Consider the following 26,817-nt stretch of genomic DNA (forward strand, 5'->3'; position numbering starts at 1 on the left):
AGCTGACACTTCCTGTAAGACTGCTCTGAAAAGATGGGTTTCTTCTTCAAATGGCCACCGTTACAGCATCTTACCCGAGGCTCAGATTTTTTTTTTGTACCATGTTTGGCAGATGAAACTGGTTCTTAGTTGGCAGATAAAATTGAGAATGATTCTGGAGTTTGTCCAGCATCTACTCAGGAGAAGAGCAAAATAGTTATATCAGACTTGCATTCCCTGTTTTTATTTCGTTACTCTCTGTTTGTCACAGAAGTAAAGACCTCTTCATCCCTCAGCAGCTTCCCAAGGTGACAGATTACCTGGTTTACTCTTGCAAAGGGTAATGTAGGGAAGGTAGATCATTTGACCCTACTCTCAAGGGAATGAAGGTACCCCGTAGCTGGTACTATTTATTCACTTTCCATTTATTACAGCTTTTACACTGGCTGGCAGTCAACAAGCAGAGTTTAAATTTGGGTGCAACTCCTACATAATCACTCTGTCAGTTTCAAGGAAGAGGAAATTTTTATTACAGAGGGGAAGGGGGAGATTTAAATTAGTTACTTTGACATTCAGAAGAGACACCCAGAAAAAGAGCAAGGCACTTCAAGTTGAGCATATTATGAGCTAAAAATCTCATGGAGAATTTTATGGAGGACAGCAATAATTTTCATATTTAGAAATTTTCTATAAATAAGCTGCAGAAGCCTGGAGAAGCAATGCAGTAGTCCTTCAGCCACAGCCCTCTCCCCACAGCAGTATGCTGGACATCCAAAACATTTCACAGTAATGTCAGCAGGACACAAATACACATGGGAAATATCAAGCATGCAAACTCCTACATGTAAGTTGTCTGTAGATCTGCACTTCAGTGCAGGATCCTTTGAATACAGTTTGCATGTAGCTTTTACATCAAATTGAGCAAAAGCCTCTGAGTATGATTGAAATCAGTCCAGTGAAGGTACAGTAAGCTGCTTTTCTTTAACAGATAATGTTCCCTGTTTAATTCCCATTTTCATGTTATATACCTGCAAAAAGCCAATCAAGTGAGACAAAATCCCATAGAAAGGCAGCTTCAAGAATCATCTAAGCTGTCTGAAGGCTGATAACTCCAGACAATACTTGATGTTAGCCCGTAGTTTTCTTGTCTCGTAGACTCAGGCAGTGAATATTCTATAACTTTGTGCAGCTGACTGTGAATGCTGTGGCTTAAAAACTGATGCCTGCCAGGGTCACCAATCAGCACTTCAGTCTGGTGAATCCTGATGCACTTCTGCAGCCAATGATGCAGACCATCAGCAAGTTGTTCATCATAAAACATATCTCCTAGAACTATGAGGTCCCAGTTGCCAGCCTCTGAATTAATGATGTTCTTAATGGTGATGGGGAAGGGATTCAGGTGGTTCAGTTCACAGTTCAAGATCATTGCCATTCCTGCAACTGAAGAAAAGTCAAAGGAAAATTAAAAGTTATATTCTAGGATTCTACCATTCAACCCTCTTACATATTTCTGTGATGAAATCTTTCAATTTCATCTCTTAAATATTGTTGTTCATCCTATCTAGGGCGCTTCCACAGTTTTTATTATGAGTCAAAATCTAGCATGAAGTGATGAAATTTTATCCTCATTGCCCCATGACACAGGGAAGAAGTTTTCCTAGGATGGATAGCAGTGGAAACCAATCATGGAATTGAAGTAGAATATAATAACTGCCTTAATCTATGGATATACTTCCTTCCTAACTAATGAGTAATTAAATTATTAATAAACTGTATCATAAGTCAGTTATGGAAAGACAAAGCCTAGAGGAAAAAGGCAAAATCTAGGCCCTGATGTACATGAAAGTACAGGAGGATGCTGGGGTCCTACAGAGAAGCCAACTTGCTGCTTGTGCTTGGAGTTCTCATCCAAACCAGCTGTGATGGTGTATGGGCAACACTTGACAGAAAGTTTGCTGTTTGTTCTAAGGAGCTATGGAGATATACCTGGGCCAAGAGAGGCTGGTACTGAAAAAACCCATTACTCTTTTTAGCATTCTTAGGATTCTGTTTGGAATTTGAATTTCTCCCAGATGGAGCAAAGAAAAGTCTGTGTTAAAGGTGCTTTGAAAATTAGGAAGTATCTTTACACAGAGATGGAAAAAAGCCTTACTAGGGTCAATGTCATTGGCAAGGACTTGGGATGCCCCACTCATCACAGCAGCTATTGCTGTTGCTCCACATCCACTTCCAAGATCCAGAACCGATCGCCCTTTAACCACGCGTGGATTATCTAAAATATACCTGAAAAAGAAAAGCTGTTAAAGCAGTGAACAAGATCATGCAAATTTCTCAGGTTTACAGTACACTGCATAAGAGTTTCTTGCCAAATATGTAATGAAGTGAAGTGTGGTACCTTAACACTATTCCACATGTGCAGCTGCCACAAAACTCCTTATTTGTCTCAGATGATATAAAAATCAAGAACCATAATTTCTCTCCCTTAGTGTCCTCTGCCACCCACAAACAAAAAGAAATTCAGACAAGTAAGCAACATTTTATGTCAATCATTTTATGTCTCCTTCTCTGACAGGTGAGCTTATCTGGTTAGTAGACACAAACTGGTAAGTAGACACTTCTAGGTAACTAGAATTCATCAGAATCCACAAGAAATAGTGAAGTAAAGATTTGTAGGAATTAAAAGCAATCTGACTTAAAAAACATTATGTGTTCACAGCGAATATGTTGCCCACCCACCAGTCTGCTGAAACACTGCTTGGAAGAAGAGGAATTTCTCCTCTTTCTTTTCCTGAGCCATGCAGATAGAGATGCAAGTACTTTGAGACTGCTTAGTGTTGTTCCTGAGTAGCAATGAGAAAAATAGAGCTGTGGTGAGCAGAGAGGCTATCTTCATCTAATTGCTGACACCTGCCAAGAGAAATCCTGAAAAATCTTTAGGCTGGAAGTAGAGAACTGACAAAAGGCAAGTAGCAGTTATTGTTAAATACTATGAATCATATTGTAACTATTGCAGAAGGTTCAAAACTTTAACAACTGCCATGAAATTCAATTTGCTGCCAAGGGGAAAGCCCCAGGTGTCAGGGAGAAGAGCCCTGGGTGAAATGAATTACTGCAAACTGCCATAATTTTACTACCAATTTCCATAACTACTTTTGAAGTAGAAATAAGAAAGGATTCTACATTTGTGTTATCTTCTGAGAGGGAGAGTGATGGCTGACTCTTCACAGGGGTCAGAGGTAAGCACAGCTTTTGCAGGGGAACTCCAGTGCAGGTGACTGTCACAGAAATGTTAAGACTGGTGTACTTTGGGAATGGATGAATAGAAATATCTGGGCCTGGAAGCACCAGCAGCAATGGCACCAAGAGGCCTAGTAAGTTTGTCAAGTGCAGGATGTTTGTGTCCAGGCTCAGCAGCTCAGATGTTTAACAGCATTCCCTCAAGGCCATCACTCCCCTAAGTATAGCCCTCAGTTTACCACCAGGACCAAGGACAGGCGTGGGATCTCCACAGAAGTGCTGTGTTTCTCCTTTCTAGGAGCACCTCTGGGATTTGCCATGACTTTCCATTAGTAATTTGTGTAGGGTGTGATGTGGCCCTAATGCTGCAAATGCCTTGTTTCCAGCTGAGTGGCTCCTGAGTTGCTGCTGCTGGTTTTGGTGACTCAGGAGACCTGGATGCTGCTGTGTCCCCTGGCACAGTACACACAGTGTTCTCTGCCCTCCTGGGTTAATGAGGAATCTTGGATTACACCAAGAGTAGCTTGAAATAGGAGACTTCTGATGCTGTGGAAATGCCAGCTCTGATAGGAGGACAGTTATAGAGGTAACCATATGTTTTTGTGCTCCCTTTTTACTCTTCCAAATTATGCAACTGATTTCTGACATTTCTTAATACATCAAACCAGTGCATAAACAGTAAGACAATAAAGTAGTGAAATGCTAGATTATTATTGCTACCCAAATATCTGAGCATATAAAACATATGATAGGAAAATTAAGAGATTAACTAATCTATTTTATATACCCCATATTTAGGAGCACTCTAATTCATCTACATGGCATAATCAACTCATAATTTAATAGTAAGACTCATCTTTTACCTGGTCAAAACTGCCTTCTTATTTATGCTTTCTTGCAGAAAAACAGTAACGCCCCAATTCAGATTCTTCCCTTTCATCTATGTGGGGACTCTCTGACAGCTTGCTCTCTGCTGTAAAAATTAAGATTTTTTTTTTTCTGCTGTTTAAATGAGAGATATGATTTCACAAAATAAAAGAACTCTAGTTCTTCTGAATCAGGAACATTTAAAGACATTTTGAGAGTCAGCAGCCAAAATCAAAATGTGCCTTCTGATGTGACTAAAAGCCATAAAAAATCACAACAATAAGGCTGCTGAATCCTAGATGAGGAGAGTTTTTATTCAGGCTAACCAACACTCCAAGTGCATCAGCATTAAACTACTTTTCTCAACAGACCAGAGGCACATCCACACTCCAACAAAAAACCCATACACGTTATGACAAAATAGCAATCCTCTTGTTTGGAGTGATAGAATTAAACACCTCGCTAGGTTTTGATGGCATCTGCACAGCCCTTCCATGGATCCAAATTCAGCCCTGTTGTCAGCACATGCATAGCCACTGATTGTAACAAATTTCTATTTAAAAGGTACAAGTTATTTTACACAACAGGTGCTGAACTCACTACCAGCCAGCAGAGACTGGGACACTCCAGTATAAGCAGAGAGGAGGATGGATAATGCACCCATAATAGGCAAACACACACCACTAGGAATTACTACAAACAGAGCAAGGTCTGACATCCTGGCACACTGGACTCATCAGCTGTGGTGAATTTTGCTGCATACCTGGAGAGGGCTTGGCCTCCTGGCCAGTAAATTGCCCAGAATGGGTCCCCATAAGGCCACAGGTCAGGCTTTTCCCTCCAGAACCTGCAGCGGGGGGTGAGCAGGCGCAGCCGGATCTCTGGGGTGAGGTGCCCGCTGTTGGTGACCTCAGTGTTCTCCTCCAAAAACGCTCTCACCTCGGGGGCCAGAGGCTTGCCTGAGCTCCAGTGGCAGCAGCGCTGCCAGCACAGAGAGGGGCCTCCCCTCCTGCTTCTCCACACCTTGGCAAGGGTGTTCTGCCTGCCCAGGAGGAGGAGCCACTTCCAGCCACGGAAGGCCATGCTTCCCCAAGGACACCAGCTTTACTCAGCAGAGCTTATCTGAAGAAAGTTTGAAACTAACTCACAGGGTGTTGTTTTTCATAGTGATGGATGACAATTCCTGAAAGGAGAAAAATGCTATGTCAGTGATGTTTCTTCAGTGACTTCAAGTCTTTAAGAAGAGGAGATCCCTGTGCTCTTGTGCCTTGCCCCTGCCCAGTCTTAAGTCTGAAAGAAGTGGTATTCAAGGAAGAAACTATCAAGAGACCCATTCAGAAGAGTACTCTGAACTTATCCAGTGAGAAACAACCAGTTAGTGCGACAGCCAGAGCTAAAAATTGAATGTGCAACCTTTTAACATCTCTCTCCCTCTGCCCTCAAGATATACACACAGCAATCTACTCCCATTTTGGGTTCTTCCACTGAATCTTCAGATTTTGCAGGAAGACTCTGGCATTGCAGGGCCTGTGGACATAGCAGTGGTTATCAGTAGGTTGTTTGAAGAGACACCATTAATTACCATTTTTACAATGGCGATGAATCTTTATACAGAAGCATTTTTTTAAAGGCAAGTAATTAAAGGAATTCCTCTCTCTCCCTAAGATTTATCAATCTGCCAGCTCCAAAATTGACAAAAATAGAAAAAAAACCCCAAAACTGATCTTAACCAGAGTGGTCCTAATTCATTGCATTTCAGCCTGTATTTTAAAGGATTGGTTAGTCTTATGGTGCGGTAGTCTCACGTGGATGCTGTCAGTTGTAGAAGAAAGCAGACCTCCATCCCTGTAGCCCACTGAGACACTATATAAACATGCTCCAGGCTGTCTGAAGAGAGAAACTGAATCCAACAAATTTAGATTTCTTTTTAAAAGGTGAGACATTCAGACTGGACAGCCTTGTCACACCACTCTAGGTGTGTAAAACACTTCACACAGGTAATGAATAAGGAATGAAAGATTGGTGTGTCAGAGTTTAGATTCATTTAAGAATCAAGAGCATGGAGAGTGGAGAGCCACAGTACTGCACTGAGATGCAAAGGAAGAGCCTCTCAGCACTTTATCACCAAACTTTCCTCACCCACCTTCTCTTGCAGACCCTGAGCCTTTCCTGTGCTGATCCTGAGAGTACACTCAGCAAGAAAGGGGCCTGAAGGGAGAGGAAATGTTTTCCAGCCTTCCTGCTTAGATCTCCTTCACCCATCCATTAGTATTTCCATATCGTTTTTCCTTCCTCACCTGCTCTCTAATTTCTTTTCAATAACTCAGACTTCCTTGCTTCAGGGCACAGCTTTTGAACCTCCCCTGAAGCTGATGACCAGAGAAGCATTTCAGGCCTGTGCTTCCACAACAGCAAGACTGCAAGTACAAACAAACAAGAAACTGAACTCGTTGTTTTGTAATTGTTTTCTCTCTTCTGCACTGGTTTTCACAAACCAGCAGAATAATGCATGAAGAAAAACAACTTTCATCCCAGCCCCAACAGTTTTTCACAACAAAAGAATTGTGGACAACTTCAAGCTGTGCACGTTGTCCTTAAAACTGGACAAAGACACAACAGGAAGAATATGTCAGTGAAACAGTCTTAACACTTCATAATTAATTAGATCAGTTTATTTGTCTGTATCTTTAGAATAAAATTCATAGGTGTTTAACTGTATTTTTGTTGTGTGCTGGCCTCTGCTTTAAATGCTGGCTTTAGTTTTATCTTACTCAAACGTTAAGCTGTGAACTTCACACTTTGCTTTTTAGGCTGATATTCCTACTAAATCTTTGTTTAAATCATTGGCTAAAGGCTTTATGTTTCTATTACAAATAAATACACATGATCAAACATTTTGCATTTTTCCACACAGGAGAATGCCATTCAGCAGAGTCCATGTAATTAATGAATGCAATTAGCAAATGCCTTCCTTCTGGAAGGCAGATCTCTATAATCCTCATCTGCCTAAGGGAAGCATGATGTTAACTGCAATCAATTGGAGAGATAAATCTTGTCAGCAAATGCTGTATGCTGGCTTTTCTCCACGAATTGCTGCAAATTAGCAGGGCTGAGATCCTGTAGTGTTTATTTTGCATGGCCTGTCACGATGGTTACTCTCCTGAAATTAATGTTGGTACAGAAACACCTGTCAAGAGCTCAAGATGCCAAACTGAGCTTAAATGCTTAGTGAGGGAAGGCATCAGAATGGACATCCCTGTGTTTGACACTGCTGGCCCATCCATCTTACAGGGAATAAAACCAGGATGGATAACACGATGGACATCCCTGTGCTGGACACTGCTGGCCCGTCCATCTTACAGGGAATAAAACCAGGATGGATAACACGATGGATATCCCTGTGTTGGACACTGCTGGCCCGTCCATCTTACAGGGAATAAAACCAGGATGGATAACACGATGGATATCCCTGTGTTTGACAGTCCTGGCCCGTCCATCTTACAGGGAATAAAATGATAATGGATAACATGATGGACATCCCTGTGTTTGACACTCCTGGCCCATCCATCTTACAGGGAATAAAACCAGGATGGATAACAGGATGGATATCCCTGTGCTGGATACTCCTGACCTGTCCATCTTACAGGGAATAAAACCAGGATGAATATTCCTGTGTATGGCACTCCTAGCCCGTCCATTTTACATGGAATAAAATCAGGGTGGATATCCTTGCATTTGACACTACTGCCTGTCTTACTATAAATCAGTGGGTAAGTAGATTTTGGACCAGAAGGCAAAACCAAGCAAAACACGTAAGAAAAACCTCATCCTCCCCCACACCCCCGCCAAAAAACCTCCAAAAGCCTAAACCAAACCCCAATTTCTATGGAATTTAAGCTCTTTTTTTTTTTTTTTTTTTTTTTTTTTTTTTTTTTTTTTTTTTTTGGCAGAAAGAGCCGTCCAAAGCCCAACCACCCCGCTCCTTCCCCTCGGGGGATGCCAGCCCTCCCCACACGCCGCCCGCGCCGCGGGCCGAGCGGAGCTGCCGGGGCCGCCGCGCCGCCCTCACCGCTCTCCCGGCAAAGCGGCCGCAGGCCTCGGCAGCACGGGCAGCTCCCGGTCGGGACAAGGGGACAACCGGGCCCGCTGTCCGGCCGTATCGGAGCTCCCGGCCCGCACATACCTGCTGCTGCCGCCGCCGCTGCGCCGGGGCCGGGCCGCGCTCCCCGCCCGCCCTTAAAGCGGCAGCGCCGGAGCGCCCGGCCCCGCGGCCTCCGCTGCAGCTCGGGCCGCTGCTGTTTGCCGTCCTGCAGCGCCTGCCCCGCTCCGAGTCCGCGGCCCTGCTCGGTGCCGTGGGCTCGCTCCGCTGCCGATGCGTTCGAAAGGCTTTTCGGAAAGACGTGCGTCAGTGCGAGCTAGCCCTGTGTTTAAAAAAGCTGATAAAAATCCGCGCGGGAAAAGGAGCGATAACACACGGCCCAGCTGAGCGGCAGGGAAAATGAGAGGGTTTTTTGCCCTTCGCACATCAGATCAAGGGCGCTGTCAATGCGGTGGGGCCCAGGAAAAGCTTTCCAGCCTCTCGGAGACAGCGGCAGCTCCCACAGGCAGCGCCCAGGGCCGGCTCTGCCTCTCGGCGAGCGGGACCTCTGCCCGTTCCTCTGCTGTTCCCATCCCGCTCCTCCGCTGTTCCCGTCCCGCCTGCTCCATGTCCCCTTCGTACTCCTGCTGCTCCAAAGCTTCGCTTCTCTCCCCAGAGCCTCTCCGGTGTGCACAGGAGAGAGGGGGCTTCCCACCCTGTGCTGCTGCTGTCCCTCAGGAGGGCACAGCTCGGTAAGGCAGGTGAGGCACACCTACACCTACAAACGCTGGTGTTTTCTCCGAGGCCTCGAAGTGGCCACATTTTCACGTGGCAGTGACTGGGACTCATTGGTGTGGGACGAGGAGCCAAAGCCACCTGCATCCCCTCCAATTCCCCAGGTTCTGAGGTTCACAGCGATCTCCCCAAACGGGCTCACCTCCCTCTGAGACCCCTGTGACTCTCCAACAGCTCCCACCTTGTCTCTGCTCTATCTCCAGTCCCATCTGCTGCGATTTAGGGAATACAAGCCGCTTCTAAAGGTTCTCTACCTCTCCGGTAGGACAAAGTGTACCAAATTTCTCGCTCTGCGTTTTTGAAAGGCGCTTATGCATTACCCGAAGTGATGATTCTGCAGCACTTGGGGTACCAGGGGTTTAAACCGAGCGACTCCTGAGCCCAAGCCAGGGTCTGCCCAAATCTCTGGGGTTACGAGGCCATCTAGTGATCTGCGAGCTTGTTACAATTAAAATGTACTCTCCGGGGTCGGAAAGCTCCTTGTAAAACCAGATCTCCCCTTTAAATGCGGGCGATCCGCAGCCTCCCGAGAGCAGGTGACCCCTGCGTGCTGCGCTGTGGAATGACCAGGACAGAAGCTGGTGTCCTCCACGAAGGAGCCTGGAATCCACAGACATGTTAAACTGCAGGGATACTTGCATGCCTTTTGCTCTTCTGAAGCAGGGCCCGCACTCAGTCTTTCTAGAAAATGTATAAACGTGGACCTTTGTGGTTTCTTTGGTGTGGACCGAAGAAATTATTTATTTCATGTGGACATTATTTCTTGGGCTCCCAGGGGAACTGTGAAGTTTCAAAGGTCTTTTGGCAGCACTTGCTGATCCTCTCCAAGAATGTAGATATTGAAAACACTCATAACATGCAAAATTGTGAATAAAACATGCAATATTTTGTGAAATAAAAATTGTTAATAAAAAATTGTGCCCTCTAGATACTCACCACCATGCTAGGAATGAAGAACTCTAATGTTATCAACATCAGCTCAGGATGCCATGGAAGATATGGGGCCAGGATGTTGACAGGTGATGATACAGATCTACCTTGCACATTTTATTTTATGCCTGACATGGTTCTCAGGGAAGCTTTTACACTTAGATCACCAGCCTCTTTGATTGACATTTTAGCAAGGATCTTCTCAGATCTGGTTTTTCTGAACTTCTGATACATGATTTTACTTAGTAGATATGTGAACCTCAGTGAAGTGACTGCTGTCTAATACAGACCAACATCACACTTGAAAAGGCAGTTAAAAAGGATAGAATCATAAAACTACAGAGTAGCTTGTGTTGGAAGGGACCTTAAAGATCATCTAGTTCCAGCCTCTCAAAGAAGTTGTCTGGCAACTCCCAGCTGAGAGATTTCTTAGGTGAAAAAGGAGGGGTAAAGTCTTTGCCTCCCTGGCAGGGATGTTAGAACCAGAATTTTTTCTCATTTAACTACAAGTAATTAGTTGTGATTGTACAGATTCCTAGCATGACACAAGAAAGCCCCGATACTAGTGATAGCTGCTGTGCCTCTTGTGAGAGTCTAGGTGAACCCCTTAACCTTTCAGGACAAGCTTTGTGCTGATTATTTCAGCAAAGTATCGAAGCCTGTCATCCATGAGAAAGCAAGTTTAATTTCCAAAGGCTTTTTGCTTTAGATGGTGACATCTTAAGAATTGCAGCTACAATTTCTGGAATCCTGTGCAAAGTACCAGAAGTGTGCTGGAATTTGCTCTGAGGACAAGGACGTCTTTGATCACCGCCTAACATCGATTTGGTGTATCATGGAGGAGTGCAACACTTGCAAAATGCAGTTGTAGAGTAGCACACAGGGGACTCCCGGGTGTCCAAGGGAATTAGGGGATTACTGGCTGATGCTACAACCGCCCAAGTGTCTGGGGAAATCTTGTTTGAGCCAATTAATAACAAAGAAATGGAGCTGCCCAAGGACAGAGAGGAAGTCAAGGCAGAGAGGAGCTACCTTCACATTAGCAAGCCCACAACTCATGAGTTTTCACAGATACAAAGGTTAAACTCAAAGGAAGGCAGGCCAGTGGTTCAGCAGCTGGGTAACCTCCCCAGGTCACTCTTCCAGCTGGTACAGGTGACAAGGCCAGCTGCTCCAGTTTGCTGTGGTGAAAAGACCTCAGTGGAAATTCACCAGGGGGAAAATGGATGGATTCAGGACGCTGTTGATTTGTAAAAAGCATTCCAGCAACTCAATACGAACAGTCAGGATGTGCACATCAGGCTCAATTTGTGGTTGCCCAGAGGCTGTGGAAGCAAGTCATTATCACAATGTAGCTGGTGCAAGTAGCTAAGGTGAAATTGAAGCTGAGAGTTCTAGCTAGGTAAGGGAGAGGCAATTCAGTTATTCTGTCATGCCTTCAGCTATGATCCAATTTTAGAATAGCAGTACATCTTTTGCAGTTGAAGAATAGGCATCTTAACATAACAACAATCACAAATTACCTGTGATGTGTCTTGAAAGCATAGGATTACCTTTCCCCACTGCCTTGCCAGCTGCATTAGGTTAGAAGCAGGAAGGAGCAGCAGCTAGCAGAGATGAAGGCATCAAGTGCCTTCTAGCAGTGGAGGCAAGAAGGGGAATTTGTAAGGTGCAGCTATTTTTCAGAGTGGAGATGGGATGAAGTGAGGAGAAACTGTATTAATCTGACCCCTGTGCTGCTGTTTTTCTGGCACAGAAAATCTCTCCTCTGTGAGAGCCTTGTTGCTAAGAGTGAGAAGTTGAAAACTATTATCTCTGAGCTCATTCTTGATTTTGTCTTTTGTTCACGTCTGCTGGTTGAAGTATTCTTGGCCTTTGTTGGCTGGATTTATTCGTGTGCAGTCAGACACGAGAGTACGTTTTTAGCGTGAAGGAAGATCAGACAGATGCACAGAGTCTGGTGGCTTGTGCTTCTCTTTGGTCCATTTTTGGATACTTGTTTTTCTCTTCAGACTAGAGGGTTCATACTTTCAAGGCCTGTTTTTTGAAGTCTCCTTGAGCTACTGGGACTTTTGTTCTCATATATATCAAGCAGTAATGACCCTTGGGCTCCTGCATTTCAGGTTGCAGCAATATTTTGTGATAATCAGCTGAGTAATCATTGTGCCTGGCATCAGAGCCTTTGTTTGAGAATTATGTAATTGTTTTAGGCATTTTTTTGTATCTGTGGCTCCTGCAAAGCCCTGAAAGATGATGGAAGCTGAGTGAATATGGGCAGCCAGGGAAAAAGGCTGCTTAAGCACCTTGGAGTGTCTCTGTCTGGTCTCCAGACAACAAGTAGCTAAATTTTCCTGAATGATACAAAATCATTCTTCATGACCTCATCCCCCCTGACTTCCTGGGACAGTAAAACCTATCCCATCTGTCTTCCCTGTGGCTTTGTCCCACATTCTATGTGTGATATATCAAGGGTGATATGCAAATTTCGTTATTTCAGTGTATATATTAGTCCTTAGCTTTTCCCAGACAGGCAAAAATAGTGTCAAAGACCAGAGCTGAGCCAACACTTAGTCTGGAGCATGAGATCATGACCACCAGCTGGGGCCCTAATGCAAGTGATGCTTCCCAATGTTGGCTCTCTGTGTTGCCAGGCAGGCTGGCTTCACTACTGTGTTTAAACCTCTAATTGGTCTTTGACAAATTCTTCTTATGACTAATTTCTTCTCTTTTCTCCAGGTAGAGTAATTACTCCAGAAACAAATCCTGAAACCATAGTACCTTTGGTCATCAAATTTTAAGGATCAAGCAGTTGGTGCCAAGGGCCAAGGTAAGCAAATCAAATTTTCAAGGACCTGCATCAGTTCACAGCAGCTGGTTTGCTTTCACAATTCAACTTTTCTAGTTTTCCACTGGTGTTAAGATCCTAGCACCAGCAGAACTTTTCCTTTCACCTTCCACATGTTAGTCTGCCAGAAATTTGGACCCAGGGACAGAGGAAACAACAGAGGTCTGAGATAGACAAGACAGACAGGTGGTGCTTACTCTCTAGAGGAAGCTCTTTGCCAAGGACCTGACACAATATGTTCCTCTTTTGGCTGATGTTTGCTATTGTGCCTTGGGAGGGTGTCAGGATCCTCAAGCAACATAGTTTTGAGTCAGGATCATGCTATGTCAGGACCTGTGCTATTCTTATTTTGCATTAATATCCAAGGGACATGGAAATCAAGTGATACCACTGCAAGGAAAGGAATGGACATAAAACTCCCCCACAACACCAGCCAGCTCCCTCACATGATGAACAGGGTGAAACTGAAATTGGATGTGACCAAGGACAGAATAGCTGCTGTTTATCCACATGGAGGCATGGAAAGGTCATAAAGAGCTGAAAAAACTTAATCTTTGAAACTCCTCTCAATTTTCATTGATATCCTACAAAGAGTTAGCTCCACTGGCTTTCTTACCCATACTTATGCAGCATATCCTCCAAAATGGGGTGTTTGGCACTCCTCTGCTGTAGGATGCAGGCAACTCTGTCACTTTTGTATCAATAGATTTCAAACACACTTGTCAATAGACAAGTAGTTGGGCTCAAGGACTTTAAAGGTCTTTTCCCACCTAAACTATTCCATGGGCTGGGTTTGCAAAACAAATCAAGCTGACATTAGCCCATATATAATGTCTTTGTCTAACTCAAGCTTCTGCAAGTTCAGTGTGTTGGCAGTTCACTGCAATTTCTTACCCTGCAGCAGAGGACATGGTGCAGTGACACCCAAATGGCTTGTTGGGAGCAGCTTGCTTCCAGCTGGACCTGTTACCTGCAAGGCTGGGCAGGTTGCAGGGGAGCTGTTTGGACACCTCCTTGTCACAGCTCCCAGGGCTCTGAAGAGCAAGGGAGCCTGAGAACCCCCGACCTGGTGCTGTGCAATCTCACGTCTTGGGTTTTATCAGCTGAGGTGTCAATCTCCAATGCAAGCAGCTGCAATGAGTGGAAGCAGCAGTGTCACCATGACCATAAAGCTCTGTCACTGTGACAGCAGTGTCACTGTGACCCTCTTCAGCTGTGGCACCATGAACTGGTGCTGGGGGAGCCAGGACAGGAGCACCTGCAGGTGAACTAATCCTCAATATGAATAAATGGCCCAAGAATAATGAAGCATACAGGCTCTGTTATCTTCCAGACAAGAAGGTAAGCACTTCCACCACTGAAATCAGCACATCTCAGCTGTGTGTGCTGAGTGTCAGGGCCTTGAAGGCACTAATGGGTCTTACTGGCCCTGGCTCTCCCTACCCCCTACCCACAGCCCAGGACCCTATTTCAGCACCTCTGGGGATGTCAGTCCTTGCCCAAGCAATGTCACTGCAGGGCTGGACTCTAGCTCTCCACAGTCCTGCCCAGTCCATTCATGGACCCCCAGCAGGCCATTCCAAGGTTGTGTTTCCAGTCTGGGTCCCTTCAATGTCACCCATGGGCTGACATCAGAGTTGGAGCTACCAGACACTCTGACAGTGCCTGGCACCAAAGGTCATCTCTTGCCTTCATCCCTGCTGGATAGTGTCAAGCACCAGGAAGCCAATGGCTCTGATTTAGCTGGGAAAATACTTTTTTAGTGGGTTTTCCCAGCAACAGCTGAATTTTAGCCTGGAGGGAGGTACTGAGCTAGCTCATTGCCACATTAGGCAGTGTCAAATGCTCCCACCCGCAAAGGGTGTGCTTGATGGGAACTGCTGGAATTGCTCAGCATGGATCTGGGCTTAAAGAAGTTGTGACTATTGCTTTGCAACGAAGTCACTAAGAAATATGATCGTCAAGGAGAAGCAAATTGCTTTGATCTCTGTCCTTCTGGTTGAGCTCCTCTGTGTGGGCTCAGAGCTGATTTCCAGTAAAGCACGAGCACAGTCAGCCAGCAGAGAAAAGCTGCAGTGTGGCTGCTGTCAGTAGTAACTCTCCTAAGCAACAAATACTGCAAGGACATGTGCTGTTGTTGGGCATGAGGAATAAGTGGCAGAGAGATTTGGCTGAACCTGTGGTTGTAAATGTTTAGATTTTTGCTAAAAGCACTAGTAGGGGAATTGAAAGATACCCTTGATTAGTATGAACTGCTTCAACATTCAGAACAACAGCACTGCAATGATGTGAACACAGAGGACAGAGCAAAGGCAGTCCTTGCTAAATGACATAACAATTCACAATGCATATTCATTGCAGGAAATACTTTTCATCCGTCCTTGATTGCATGTTGTATATTGGCTATGGATTCGATGGCTTTGGATTTCTTTAGCATGCCCTTGGGCTTTCGAGTGTGCTAGGATGCATTGTAATGTAGATGCAGGGTGTCTGGCACTTCTTACTGAATGAGGCTTCAAAGGGAAGTTTGAATCAGACTCTAATTACATTTGTAATAATGCCAAAGGCATTTTGACAAAGGGATTACCTGCTGTTCATGGACAGATTTTGTCCAGAGCACTTGAAACCAGTGGGGTTGGTTCACGCTTCCACTGGTATTGGCAGACATGGGATGACCTGATTTTTGGTAACTGAGATAAAGGCAGGCAATATTTGTGACTAGGCTTTGAACACAACGGTGTTACTCAGGTAGATGTGACAGCCTGAATGTATCTTCTCTGGAAACTTTCCCAGTGCCAGAGATGATCTAACTGGGAGCACAGACCACTGACACAGCTGTGCCTGAACCCCTGCCACTGCAGACAATATTGCTGTGGGCATGTGGTCCAAACAGCTTGCCAGGATCCCCTCATGCCTTTCTCCTTGCCACAATATGTGCCTTTGAAGCTCTAGTGCTTTAGAAAGAAGCACACAGCCTTTTCCTCATGCTTTACACGGGCAGCTGTATTATGTTGCAAGACTCTTCCACCTTCTCAGGTCTTTCAACAGACAGTTTGTAAAGGACTGGAGTCCTGGAGCACTGAAAAGAGAGGAATTGGAGTTTGGAGGCAGGGAAACAAACACCTTCAGCAGAGAGCAGAAATTAGTTTGAAATGAAGAACAGAGGTTTGCTGTCCTCACTGAATGCCTGCCTCATCCCAGGCCTGGTGTCAAAGGCATCTGCCAGCAGATGATGGTGTTGGGAAGCGTGGCTGGAGGCACTCGGGGCTGCTGCCCTGCAGAGGTGCATCTGCCTCCTGGTGCAACGCCATCGGGCCAGCCTGGGGAACAATGGAGCTTTGTGCCTGGCAGATGTTCAGGCAGTGTTTGCTTTCTTTTCCTGAGGGCAGTTGAAACACAGTGACCTGATTTGCACAGGGGCTTCTGCAAGTCAGGTTACAAGCAATTTGGCCAAGGTCATGCAGAGAGTGAGGGATGCTGTCAGAGATAGATGGAAATCTCTGTGTTCCTGCTTTAGCTTGATGGTCCCAGCACAACACCTCCATCACTGCATGACATGCTGATGATTTATCCAAGCAGTACTTTGCTCAGTAGGTTTTATCTCAGCAACAGTGGGAACAGTCTGTGTGTCTTGTACATCCAAAGAGCAGGAAGTGTACCTTACTCAGAGCAAAATAAGGTCTTTGACCCAAGGATCTTGGCAGTGAACCATACAAAAGGTAATGGTTACATATGATCTTTCTCCTGACTTCGTGGAGTGAGGAGGGACTGGAGCAAGCCCACCTGCTTGGCAGGAGAAGGTGCATCTCACAAGCTCAGTATAGAATTACAGGCAGAAGTGGAGGAAAATGGCAGGAATCACCACAGATTTTTGCCATACTATGCCACTGAACTTGGGGAGAGGAAAGAGCTCCAAAACCTCCAGAAACCAGGCTTGGCAACCACAGGACTTGCCTAGGAGTGGTTTCTGAGGCAGTGTGTGAAGTCTGACCTCTGTGTGCCCTATCTGCTTGGGGGCCTGCTGTCAGTTCCCCCCTCCAAGACTAAACCCTTGAGGAGGCTGATTCAGAATGGGAGGAGGTTTGAAAGGCCAGAGAGGCCAGCCCTGAAGCAGAGCTGCCCCCTCAGCAGAGGGATGAGCTGCATGCTGAGAAGCCTGGCTTGCAGCATGATGATGATGTGAATGAAAATGGACAACACAGTTCCATCCCTGCCTGTGTTTTGGGATCTGTTTGCTGATGGTGAACTGGATGCACTCAGGAGAGGCAGACAAGGCTACAGATTTGTTTGTGAAGGAAGCAGTGGGAGCACAGAGCCAGTCCCAGGAAGGAGGGGGGAAGAAGGTGCAATAAACTATTGCATAATTTCAGTTGCCTCATGAAACCTCTCCCTCAAGGATTCTATCAGAAAGCAGATAACAGTGGAATGCATCCATATATGTTTGCAATGCAAGGGCATGTGTGTGACGAATGTACACAAAATTAATAAAATGGGCTACGATAGGGAATTAGAGATTTCAAAACCTTCAAATTTTAAATCACCAGAGCTTCAGAGGTCTTATGGCAGAGATTCTGGAAAATAATCATGTTTTACTTTATCTATAAGTCTGCTGGATGAATAATAATTACACAATGTGGCAGAGGAAAACCATGTGCTTTTATTTAAGCTTAATCTTTATAGATATGAGGCAGTTATAGAAGGTGAGCTGCTTGATTTAATGGTATTATAATTTGATAAGATATTAGAATATGTGCCTGCAGTATCTGCTTTCTAAGCAACGATGGACTGGGCTGGAGGAAGTGTTCTTTGCTTTATCCCTTATGGTTTATTTGGGTTTAGACCCTAAGGCAGCCAACACTTCTCCCATGCTCTAAGCAGTCTTCTTGCATAAGCTCAGAGAATGAAAATTCTTTATGAACTTCTTTATAAAATCTTCTGCTGCTGTTTTTTTCCAGCTTCTGCTGTAGACTTTTCTGCTCTTTGTGCCAGAATGACTTGGATTTCAGTCTTGCAGTCCATCCTCAACCCATCCTTATCCCATGACAATTCACATCCAGCTCCTCATGAAGGAGTTGACAACACTGCTCCACTGAAAGTCAGCCGAGGGTTGGAATGTCCTGAGCATCACCAACATTCATATTGCATCTTAGTGGTTTTCCTTCCTTCCATCCTACAGGATCTCATGACCCCATAGATACTAGAGTAGAACAGGAGAGGCTTTCAATGGAAAATCAATGTGGCTTGGCAGCTTGTGAAAGATCTTAGAAAGGGAACTGTGGAGCTGTGTGGAGGAGTGAGCAATCCATCACAGCAGCATGATTTCCAATTCATGGAGGAGCAATGAAGAAAATAGAAAGTGAAGCAAGAGTGTTAGAGCAAGGGTAAGGAACATAACCTTTAAATAGCAGGTTTTTCCACCTGTCTGAAGCATTGGGCATTGGCTTCTTGCAGAAGTAGGACAAAGAGCTTGATGGTCTGATCTTTTATGGCAGATCCTAAGGGCAGGGTTAGCTGACATGCTTGTTAGTATTTGACCCAGTTTAAACTAACAGGTTCTGAGGAACAAAGACTCACTGAGAGGTTACGGAGAGGGAAACCTGAACCAAATTGACATTGAGAGAAATATTCATGGCAACTAGAGATACAAGTACCTAAGGAAGAACAAATCTGCCAAGCCAAAAACCTTCCCTTGCTTTGTTGTACCAGTGGCAATCCAGCTGGTGAAGGAACAAAGCTGCTGCCACGGGAGAACAGACCAAAATGAAAGGTCACAGGCAGATCTGGTCTATGCTAGTAAGTTTTTTGTGCCTGTCCTAGTCTGAAATCCTCAGTCCTACCTTATCCCTTATCCCTGTTCCTTGGAGCAACTCATAAGAAGTTCTGACACTGCTTTGTGCTCTGCTGTGCCAGGGACAAACCTCATCTCCCCAGGGTTATCGTTGATATGATTTGATTAGAGGACACCCATCCTATTCAAATCCCTTGTGGAACTTTAACACTTTTTGTTGGTGAAAGGAAAAAATACTCATAATCCCAGCCAGTTATCTCTGATCATCCTAGATGTGTCTCATGGCACAATCCTATCAGGCACTGCTGCCTCCCAGGCTGTACAAATGCTTTCTCATGGCATTTGCCTGATTAGCTAGTATGTGCAGCATTTTGTGATGCTTTTAGGCCTCATCTCTGTTTTTCTTTCACTCTTGCAAGAAGCTCCACATCACCTTCGTGGACCTGCTGTGACTTCTGTAAAATTTAAGCCCTCGATGTTGCAAGTAGAGCAGAAGTATTGAAAGCATGGCAGCCGTTTTAAGGAGGCACTGGTGATCAGCACAGGGTGTTTTTGGATGGTGAAAGGAGAACCAAAATGCCTAGTTCTGCTAAAATATAATACATTTCAGATTCCTTGGGGTGAGAGCCAGGATGGAGGTGGGAAAAAACCCATGAGAGTGCAGAAGAGATACCCAAAGGCAGCATGCAGTACCTAAGCTAGATCAGCTTGGAGGGAAATATTAGAACTTAGATGGAGGGGTTTAGATGAGACAATCCTGAGGACATAACATGGCTTACCAGAGCCCAGGCAAGCTGGGTCTGCTGGCACTGCTTGGCAAAAGATCTGAGTGGCCTCATTAGAATGACTCTTGTGCCCAGAAGATCAGTTGAGAACAAATCAGTGCCCCCACAAAATTTCCCCACAAAAAAGCGTCTATGACAGCTGCACATATAGAAGTGGGAGCTCAACCACACAGTTAACCCAGGAAGAATGAGTTTATTAATTTCACACCTCCAATCCCATGTGTTGTGCTTTTTCCTCTTTAATGCTATATGCAGTAAACTGACTTTATTGAGATTGAGGCATCTGTGCACTGAACTTTATTAAAGCAAAAAATGCCATGTACAGAAGACAGCTAAACCAAAGCAATCTAGAACCAGCTAGCAGCTGGTTTTTACTTAAGGTAAAAAGGTCAGAACCATTGTGTTAATTTTTGGGTTATTTTTAGAAGCAGCCTTAACTCATGCATCCTTTAGAGAGGCTGATGAAGCCTCTGTCTTGGACTTCCTGGAGACATCCATACCACTGGGCCTCAAAAAACAAACATACTAACAATATAAGCACTTGGTTTTGAATGAGAGTCAGAGACTGACTTGTCAAGCTCTTGCCATCTGATCCAAAGCTGAATAAGCAAATACATACAAGTTAATAAACAAACCAAACTAAATAAAACAACCTAGCTCTGGTGCAAAGTCGAGAAATTTACCGGTCTCACAGAAAATTTCTCTGCAGCTCCAGAAAGGTTCAGGTTGTTACTGAGTGCTGCAACTACAAGAATTGGGGATTGTGAGAGAGGATTTGTCTTCTTTTTAATGTTTTAATTTTTTTTAATTGAGATTGCGGTTATTGGGAAGGGAAAAAATTAGTTTAGCTCCTGTCTGCTTTCACTAGAACACTAGAGGAAGCTAAGAAATAAAAGGGCATAAAATTTGTTAATTTGATGGGATGAAGAGAGAGAGAGATGCTGACCTAGGTGGCTTCCAGGTCAGACAGTTACTCCATGTACCTCCATAAAATGACACAAGGTGGATGAATTATCAGTTTCCTTGTAGGCATTTTCTTATCAAATGCACTTGTTGAACAAGGACAAATGCACACCATAAAAAAAAAAAAAAAAAAAAGTGATTCACATTGCTAAGAGGGGTCACAGGAGTCCACAGTAAGAAAATTACAAGACTGTAATTATTACAGGTGGCATGGACCAAAACTAACAAACATATGAAACACAAAAGGATAAAAGTGAAAATACTGAATGATATGCTATCCAGAATACTGGATAATACCGGAATACTTGAAAATACTGAATGATATGATATCCTTATCTGACATCCTTCAGATGTCAGAATTATTGACACATGGGGGGGAATCTTATCACTTTGGAGAAGAAAACGTTAGAACTTCAAAAGAATCATCTCTGCCCCTTTAAAAGTAGGTGCCGCTCGCGGACAGAGCTGCCAGTATTTTAGCATCGGGCGATCCTAACGAGAAGGATTCTAGCAGCGGGGGTAAAATAATGCTGTTTTATTTCTGGACGCGGCAGAATGGCCAGTAAATCTTAAGTAAACTACGAACGAAGAAACATTTTAGATTTTTACTTTGAAACTGAGTGCGGGTAGCCAAGAAATAGCTCTCCCGTAACGTGGTACGGGTGCCATCCATCACGGCGCGGGGATGGAGAGCGCACAAAAGCCATCCGCCGCGGGTGGTGGCTGCTACTTGCACATTGGGCTGGGGAGGAGAAGCAGCCGCTTCCCCCGGCAGGATTCCCGCAGGAAGCGCTCAGCGCAGCCCGGGCGCCGGGCGGGGCTCGGCGCGTTCCGGCAGCGGGGCTGCGGGAGCTCCCTCCTGGGGCGGGGAGGGAGAGACATTCCCGATAGGAAGCGGCACCATCTCCTGCTTTATTTAAATAAAGCCAACCTCTCCCGCTCACACGCGGGGGAGCTTTAGGCTGCAATCGCGGACACAACGGGCGACAAAGGCGCCCGCGGCTCGCCCGACACGCCGGGAACGCCGGCCCGCGGCGGGGGCGGCCGCGCAGGGTTTAAATGCCCCGCGGGGGCGGTCCGACAGCGCGGCGTGTCCCGCCCGTCCCCGCCCCGCTCAGCTGACAGCGGCGGGGCCGCCCGCCCGTTCTCTGCCGCCCGCCGGAGCCGCCGCTCGGTGCCCGCCTGCGCGGCCCCGCCGGGGATGGGGGGTGGCGCGCCGTGACCGGCCCGCGGGCGCGCCCGAGCCCCGCTGCTACCGCCGCCGCCGCCGCACGGAGCCGCCGCCGGGATGAGCGGGAGCGGCAACCCCGGGCCCGGCGCGGCGCCCTGCCGCTTCGCCCACTACTTCGTGCTGTGCGGCATCGACGCGGAGAGCGGGCTGGAGCCCGACGAGCTGGCAGGTGAGCCTGGAGGCCTCGCCCGCGCCGCTGCGGCTCTCGGCGGGCGTTCGGGATGCGCTGCCTCAAAATGTCTGCTCCCCCCGAGCAGGGGAGGAGGAGGGGTCGCCGCGCCGGTGGAAGCCGCTGGGAGGGAGCGATTTTGGAGGATAAAGCATTCTCCGGAGGGGCTGGTGGAGCATCCTCCCAGGGCAGCTCCCGCCGGGCGGTGGGGGGCGTTTGGCCGCCGGGATGCGGCGTCCACCGCAGGCTGGGCTGCGCTGACCCCGCTGGCCCGGTCCCTGACGGTGGCGGGGACAGGCAGCCCCCGGCGGGTGCCACCGGCGGGTGCCACCGGAGAAGGGAAGCCAGGGTTACTGAATTGGAGGGAGCCGAATCACCGAGCTTTCTGCCGGGGCAGATGCGTTTTCATCAGTCTCTGCACTGGAAAGGAGGGGGAGGGATCTGGGAACAACTGAATATATTAATGGAATCGCATCTTTCTTATGTTTATTCGCACCTTATGTCTATTCTGAAATAATCTTCCCGCATTCTTCTTTGCCCCTCTACCCCAAAAACGTTACGGAAAAAAAGGAACAAAACTATTGCTGTAGGCTCAAACACATTTTCTAAAATGTTTATTTTTGGTGGGCTCATGACTGGCTATGAGCTGATTATGTTGGCATAAGGCAGCAGTTCTTCCTCAATGTCACTTTAGTTTATGCAAGAGAAACTAAGTCAGGTTTTTACATATAAAGTTTGATCAACATCAGGCTTAATAACAGAGCTTAATTGCATGGAAGCTAAGTGTTTCCTCATGGAGTTACAAGTTTGGAAGTGTTTAAGTGCCAATGTTTGCCCATTCCCGTGCGTTCACACTGCAGGCAAAGGAGCTGTGTTGGCTAGAGCTGAAGGCAGCTGTGAGCCCCTCTGCCTGGCAGTGGGATCCCGAGGATGGGATCCTAATGCAGCTATTGCATCAGGAAGTACCTTGCCTTCTGGTTGTGTAAGGGAAAGCCACGACGGTCTGTATCACTGGTCAATGTACACTGGTTGAAGTTCATGTTTTTGTCACCAGTGAAAGGGGTGGATGCACGTATTTTTCCAAGGAACAACTTTCCAGGGAGCCTTATCTTAAGGCAGGGTAACTAAGTCTCTCCCCTTGGCAGTGAGCACATGCTACTGTATGGAGGCAGCCCTGGGGACTCCAAGTTGAAGCATTAGCTAAATGTACTTTCATCTCTTTGTTTTTTCACATGTACTTGTGACCACAGCTGTGTGTTTTCAGTTTTGCTGCTTTTAGTAGAAAACTCCTGACTCCCAGGAGCCACCTCCCAGCTGATGGTGCGCAGGGTTTGATTTGCATGGTATGATCTATTGGGGTTTCAGCTACCTAAACTTTGAGTCATCTATCTGAAAAGAAACTATTTTTAAAGCTGTGTTGGCTGGTAGGCTGCGCCTTCCCTGATGTACCTGGACTTTCCAAGTTGTCTTTTGCTCATTTTTGTACCATTTCCCAGGGAGGTGCACAGCTGTGTTCTTGGGGAGCACTGCTCAAGGACAGCCTGAGTGTGGTGGGTCTGTGCAAATGTGCCTTGACTACAGGGCTCTTCTTCTGTGGTCATTCAGTAGGTTTGGCTGATCTGCTCCAGCAACACTAAGCAGATTTCAAAGCTAAAGTAATCTCCCTCTTCATTTTTCAGTGAAAGAAAGTAATTTTGGCACATACAGGATATACCCATTTAGGAAATACAGTGCAGCTGTGAATAATTTCAAAGAGAAATTAACAAAAGTAGTAATTTTTGAAGCAATGTCTTTGTAACTGGTTTCAACTAGGCAAGGTCTAGCAATATGGTTTGGACATACAAACACTTTTGGTAATGCCAGTTCTGGAGGTATTCTTAATACCTTAGGAGGGTTGGGATGTGATAGGGGAAGAAGTGGAGTAACAGAAATATGATGGGACTTAACATTGCCACTGAGCAATGTTATATTTTTAGGGACTCGTGACATGAGCTTTCTGCTATCAGCTGGGAGCTCAGCAGTGGGAAATGCTGGGGAGGAACAGGGAGTGCTGTGAGCCACAAATACAATACAGCCGTGGAAAAATTAACTCTGGTTTGAGATGTAGCTGAGAAAACATTTCTACTAAAGCTTGGGGAGTACTAATGCTGCTATAGGCAGGTGATAGTGAGAGACAAACTAGAAATCTGTGCTACAGGTTTCAAAAACCAAGGTACTGCAATAGAATTCTCTGCTGTAATGGGTGGGGAGAAAGATGCTTGAGGGAGTAGAAAGTCTGTTCTATCACAGGAAACCCACAAATGGCTATTCTTTCTAAAAACATTCTTAAAATTCCTTGTGGAAGTAAATGACCGTGTTCTTTCAGTGTTATGTAGCTGTGGTAGCTGCATCTTGCTGTCCTTGTGCTTTAAGAGCTTGTTGAGGTAAGTCACAAGGCATCAATGAAAAGTTGCTGTGACTTAAGCTGCTGCACAGATCATCCCCAGTTTAGCAAAAAAAAAAGTAATCAAGACCTGCTGATCCCCAAACCCATGAATCCCTTGGCAGCCAGTTTTCACAAAGGGCCCTGCTCACCCCAGCTCTGACTGATGGAGCTGCTTGGGGCTGAGCAAAGAGCAGGAGAAGGGACAAGAGGAGCTCTGCTGCTGCTTTGGAGGCCCCAGGGCCTCTCCTGTGAAGAGAGAAGCAGAAGTTAGGAAGTCTCTGAGGATTTGAGGTGACCCCTGTGGTGATATTCAGGCAGCTCACTGTGGTACATGGTGTGCTGAGGAGCTGCCTGTGAGTCAGCTCTGGCGTCACCTGGAGCTCCCTGACCTGGGCCCTGCCTTGGCTGGGAACAGCCTGGGACTCTCCCCACTGTGGAGGCTTTCCTTGCCTTAAGCCCAAAATCTCTTCAATTAAAAACAGCAGAAAGCACCAAAAAATCCTCATCTACTGTATCAGGCAAGAAGTGAAATGTTTCGGTGTTACTCATGAAAGCAGGGCAAAGAACTGCTTTTCTGATTCTTGTAGTGTTGATAGGTTTGTTCAGAAAATGAAATAAAATCAACATTTATGGTTGTATAACATTTTGACATGCTTTTCGGGGAGAATATTTTGGTTTATAGTTCTTGTTCCACTGAATGGATGCTCAGGGCTTAAAATAAGCTTGGTAGATGAGAATTTTCCACCAAGCAAACAGTTCGTTTTGCTTAGATTATTTTTTTTGTCTTTTGCATGTATGCTGTTTTCTGGTACGGATTTTTTTTTTTTTTCTGTGAGTTGCTTCACAGCTGGCTCTTCAGATGGCTGATTTGGGGTTTTTAAGTGAACTAATTTTGAACAGCTAAAAGCTGTTTACCTATTACTCAACTTGTTAGTGTATCCAGGCACACAGCAAAATTGTGTGTAGATTATGATGTTGTCAAAACACTTGTGGCCCTTATCACAAAGCTCTCACTCAAGGATGGAGGGAAAAAAACCCCTTTTTTTTTTCCCCAGCGACTCTTTTCCAGGCTCTTTCCAGGGACTGAAGGAGGAAAGGAAACTATCTAAGGATTTCTTGGTGTTTAATAGTTGGAGGGGTCATAAAAGAGAAGCAGGGTATTTGATGTGAAATATCTTGAAAAGCATGAAAATTTCAGTATTGGTTTCAGTGCCCTATTGAACTCCTAAAATAGGGTAAAGGGAGCTTTTCTGTCATGTGTAGGGCTGATGGAAAATAAATTTCAGTTCCCTTTCCTCTTCATGCCTGCTTCTTTCAGGTAAAGCCATTTTGAGACTATCAGCCTTGGAATTGCATGTGCTCAAATGAATTTGTTATAGTAAATATTTAACATTGCATTTAACAAAAAGATCTAATTGTTCATTAAATTGTTTCTATCATATGTTTTTTCATACCATGTGAATTTCATGTTCATATATAGTGAGCTATATGTGCAGGGCACAAGGTTTTCTGCCTGTAGCAGCTTTTACCATTTGCTTGGGGAACATGTTAAATATTGTAGTATCTTGTTTGAGTGTCACAAACTACAATTTAGAAAAATCCAGAGTACACATGACTCAATTAAAAAGAACATGAAATATACTTAATTGGGGAAGTAATTTAGTGCTCTGAAGGCAAGTAGGGAGAGAATTAGGGATGTTCTGAAGTGGAAGGACTCCATTGAGGGTGCAGTTTGGAGGAAGAGAAGGTGCAGTAAGCCAGTGTGGGAACTGGGACTTGAAGGACCATGTTGGATGGTGCCTTCTCTGTCTTAGAGTGGGAATATTGATGGAGTTATGGCTGCCTGCTTGCTGTGTGAAAGGATTTATAAGATTTTTATGGGGTTTTTCTCCACACATGAACTGTAAATGTTACATTACGCTGTCTAGCTTTTGGCCATTGTGTAAAGATTCAATGTCTTACTGTCCTATTCAGTGTATGCTTGAAAGCTGTAGGGAGCTTCATTACCCTACTGTTAAGATCTAATTCTTTATTTTAATGGCCAGCAAAGCAGAGAGTGGATACTGGTCATGCTGACTGAAAATGCTGAATGTCTAGGGGAAAATGCACATTTCTTCTACCTTATGCTGTTTCCCTACAAAATATCCACATATTGGTAATTAATTTCCCTTCAATGAAATGTTAAAATCCAAACAGGGCATGCTGCAGTCTGGCTAACTGTGCTTCTTATCTAGTAGGCTCTTATTTTTAGAAAGCTAAAAGACTTTTTTGTCCTTGTGTGTGCTTGGCACCTGTGTGCTGACGCCTCGCAGAGCCTCCCCACCGCCTGCGCCGTTCCCCTTCGCGCTTCTTCCGTGCCAGGGCTGTGTGCTGCCAGAAAACTTGGTGGCATTACTACAGTCATACAACTTCTTGTGTGCATGGCTTTTCTGAAAATAGGCAGTTGGAATTTTTCCTAGTTTGCTGGAAATAGACTAAGTTTCCCTCCACCGAGGAATATCTGATCAGTTGCGATTCCTGTTCGCGACTTACGCAACTGACGCAAATGGAAAGCAGGCCACAGAAGTTCTGCTTTTACGCTTTAAGTGTGGTCCAGACTTGCACAAAGCATTTTTGGAGGGATTGTCCAGATTAAGTAACCTGGATGTGGATGAGAACGGTGCAAGTAGAGGCAGAGATGGTTTATGCTGTTCAAGTTAACAAAGCTTAACTTGCTCCTCAGAAG

The 26,817-nt window shown here is 45.5% G+C and overlaps 2 protein-coding genes across 4 annotated transcripts in view; one reads left to right on the plus strand and one right to left on the minus strand.

Annotated features, from left to right (window-relative positions):
* Positions 1–383: 383 nt before the first annotated feature.
* ETFBKMT (electron transfer flavoprotein subunit beta lysine methyltransferase) lies at positions 384–8,306 on the minus strand. Of its 3 annotated transcripts, XM_054514961.1 has the most exons (5): positions 8,267–8,289; positions 6,227–6,500; positions 4,847–5,266; positions 2,132–2,262; positions 384–1,419 (listed from the first exon to the last, which is right to left on the minus strand). In XM_054514961.1, the coding sequence occupies exons 3-5, from the start codon at positions 5,164–5,166 to the stop codon at positions 1,055–1,057; spliced, it is 816 nt and encodes a 271-aa protein (XP_054370936.1). In that variant the 5' UTR covers positions 5,167–5,266; positions 6,227–6,500; positions 8,267–8,289; the 3' UTR covers positions 384–1,054. The 3 variants fall into 3 exon arrangements, with proteins under 3 accessions (XP_054370936.1, XP_036256672.1, XP_036256671.1); XM_036400779.2 differs by lacking the exon at positions 6,227–6,500 and having other exon boundaries at positions 8,267–8,306; XM_036400778.2 differs by lacking the exon at positions 8,267–8,289 and having other exon boundaries at positions 6,381–7,912.
* A 13,132-nt stretch (positions 8,307–21,438) lies between these two features.
* The window catches only part of DENND5B (DENN domain containing 5B), a 105,934-nt gene continuing 100,555 nt past the window's right edge, over positions 21,439–26,817 (plus strand). Inside the window, 1 exon segment of the mRNA XM_036400587.2 lies at positions 21,439–21,667. Within this exon segment, the coding sequence (XP_036256480.1) occupies positions 21,556–21,667 (112 nt within the window). The 5' untranslated portion in view covers positions 21,439–21,555.

Source organism: Molothrus ater, chromosome 5, assembly GCF_012460135.2.
Source record: "Molothrus ater isolate BHLD 08-10-18 breed brown headed cowbird chromosome 5, BPBGC_Mater_1.1, whole genome shotgun sequence".
Classification (NCBI taxonomy): Eukaryota; Metazoa; Chordata; class Aves; order Passeriformes; family Icteridae; genus Molothrus; species Molothrus ater.

Excerpts from the sequence above, each read along its gene's own strand:
- ETFBKMT (XM_036400779.2), bottom strand. The coding sequence starts at position 5,166 with ATGGCCTTCCGTGGCTGGAAGTGGCTCCTCCTCCTGGGCAGGCAGAAC. Across the intron at positions 2,263-4,846 it reads GGAGGCCAAGCCCTCTCCAG|GTATATTTTAGATAATCCAC; the intron begins GTATGCAGCAAA and ends TTTCTTTTTCAG. Across the intron at positions 1,420-2,131 it reads TGCCAATGACATTGACCCTA|TTGCAGGAATGGCAATGATC; the intron begins GTAAGGCTTTTT and ends ACTTTTCTTCAG.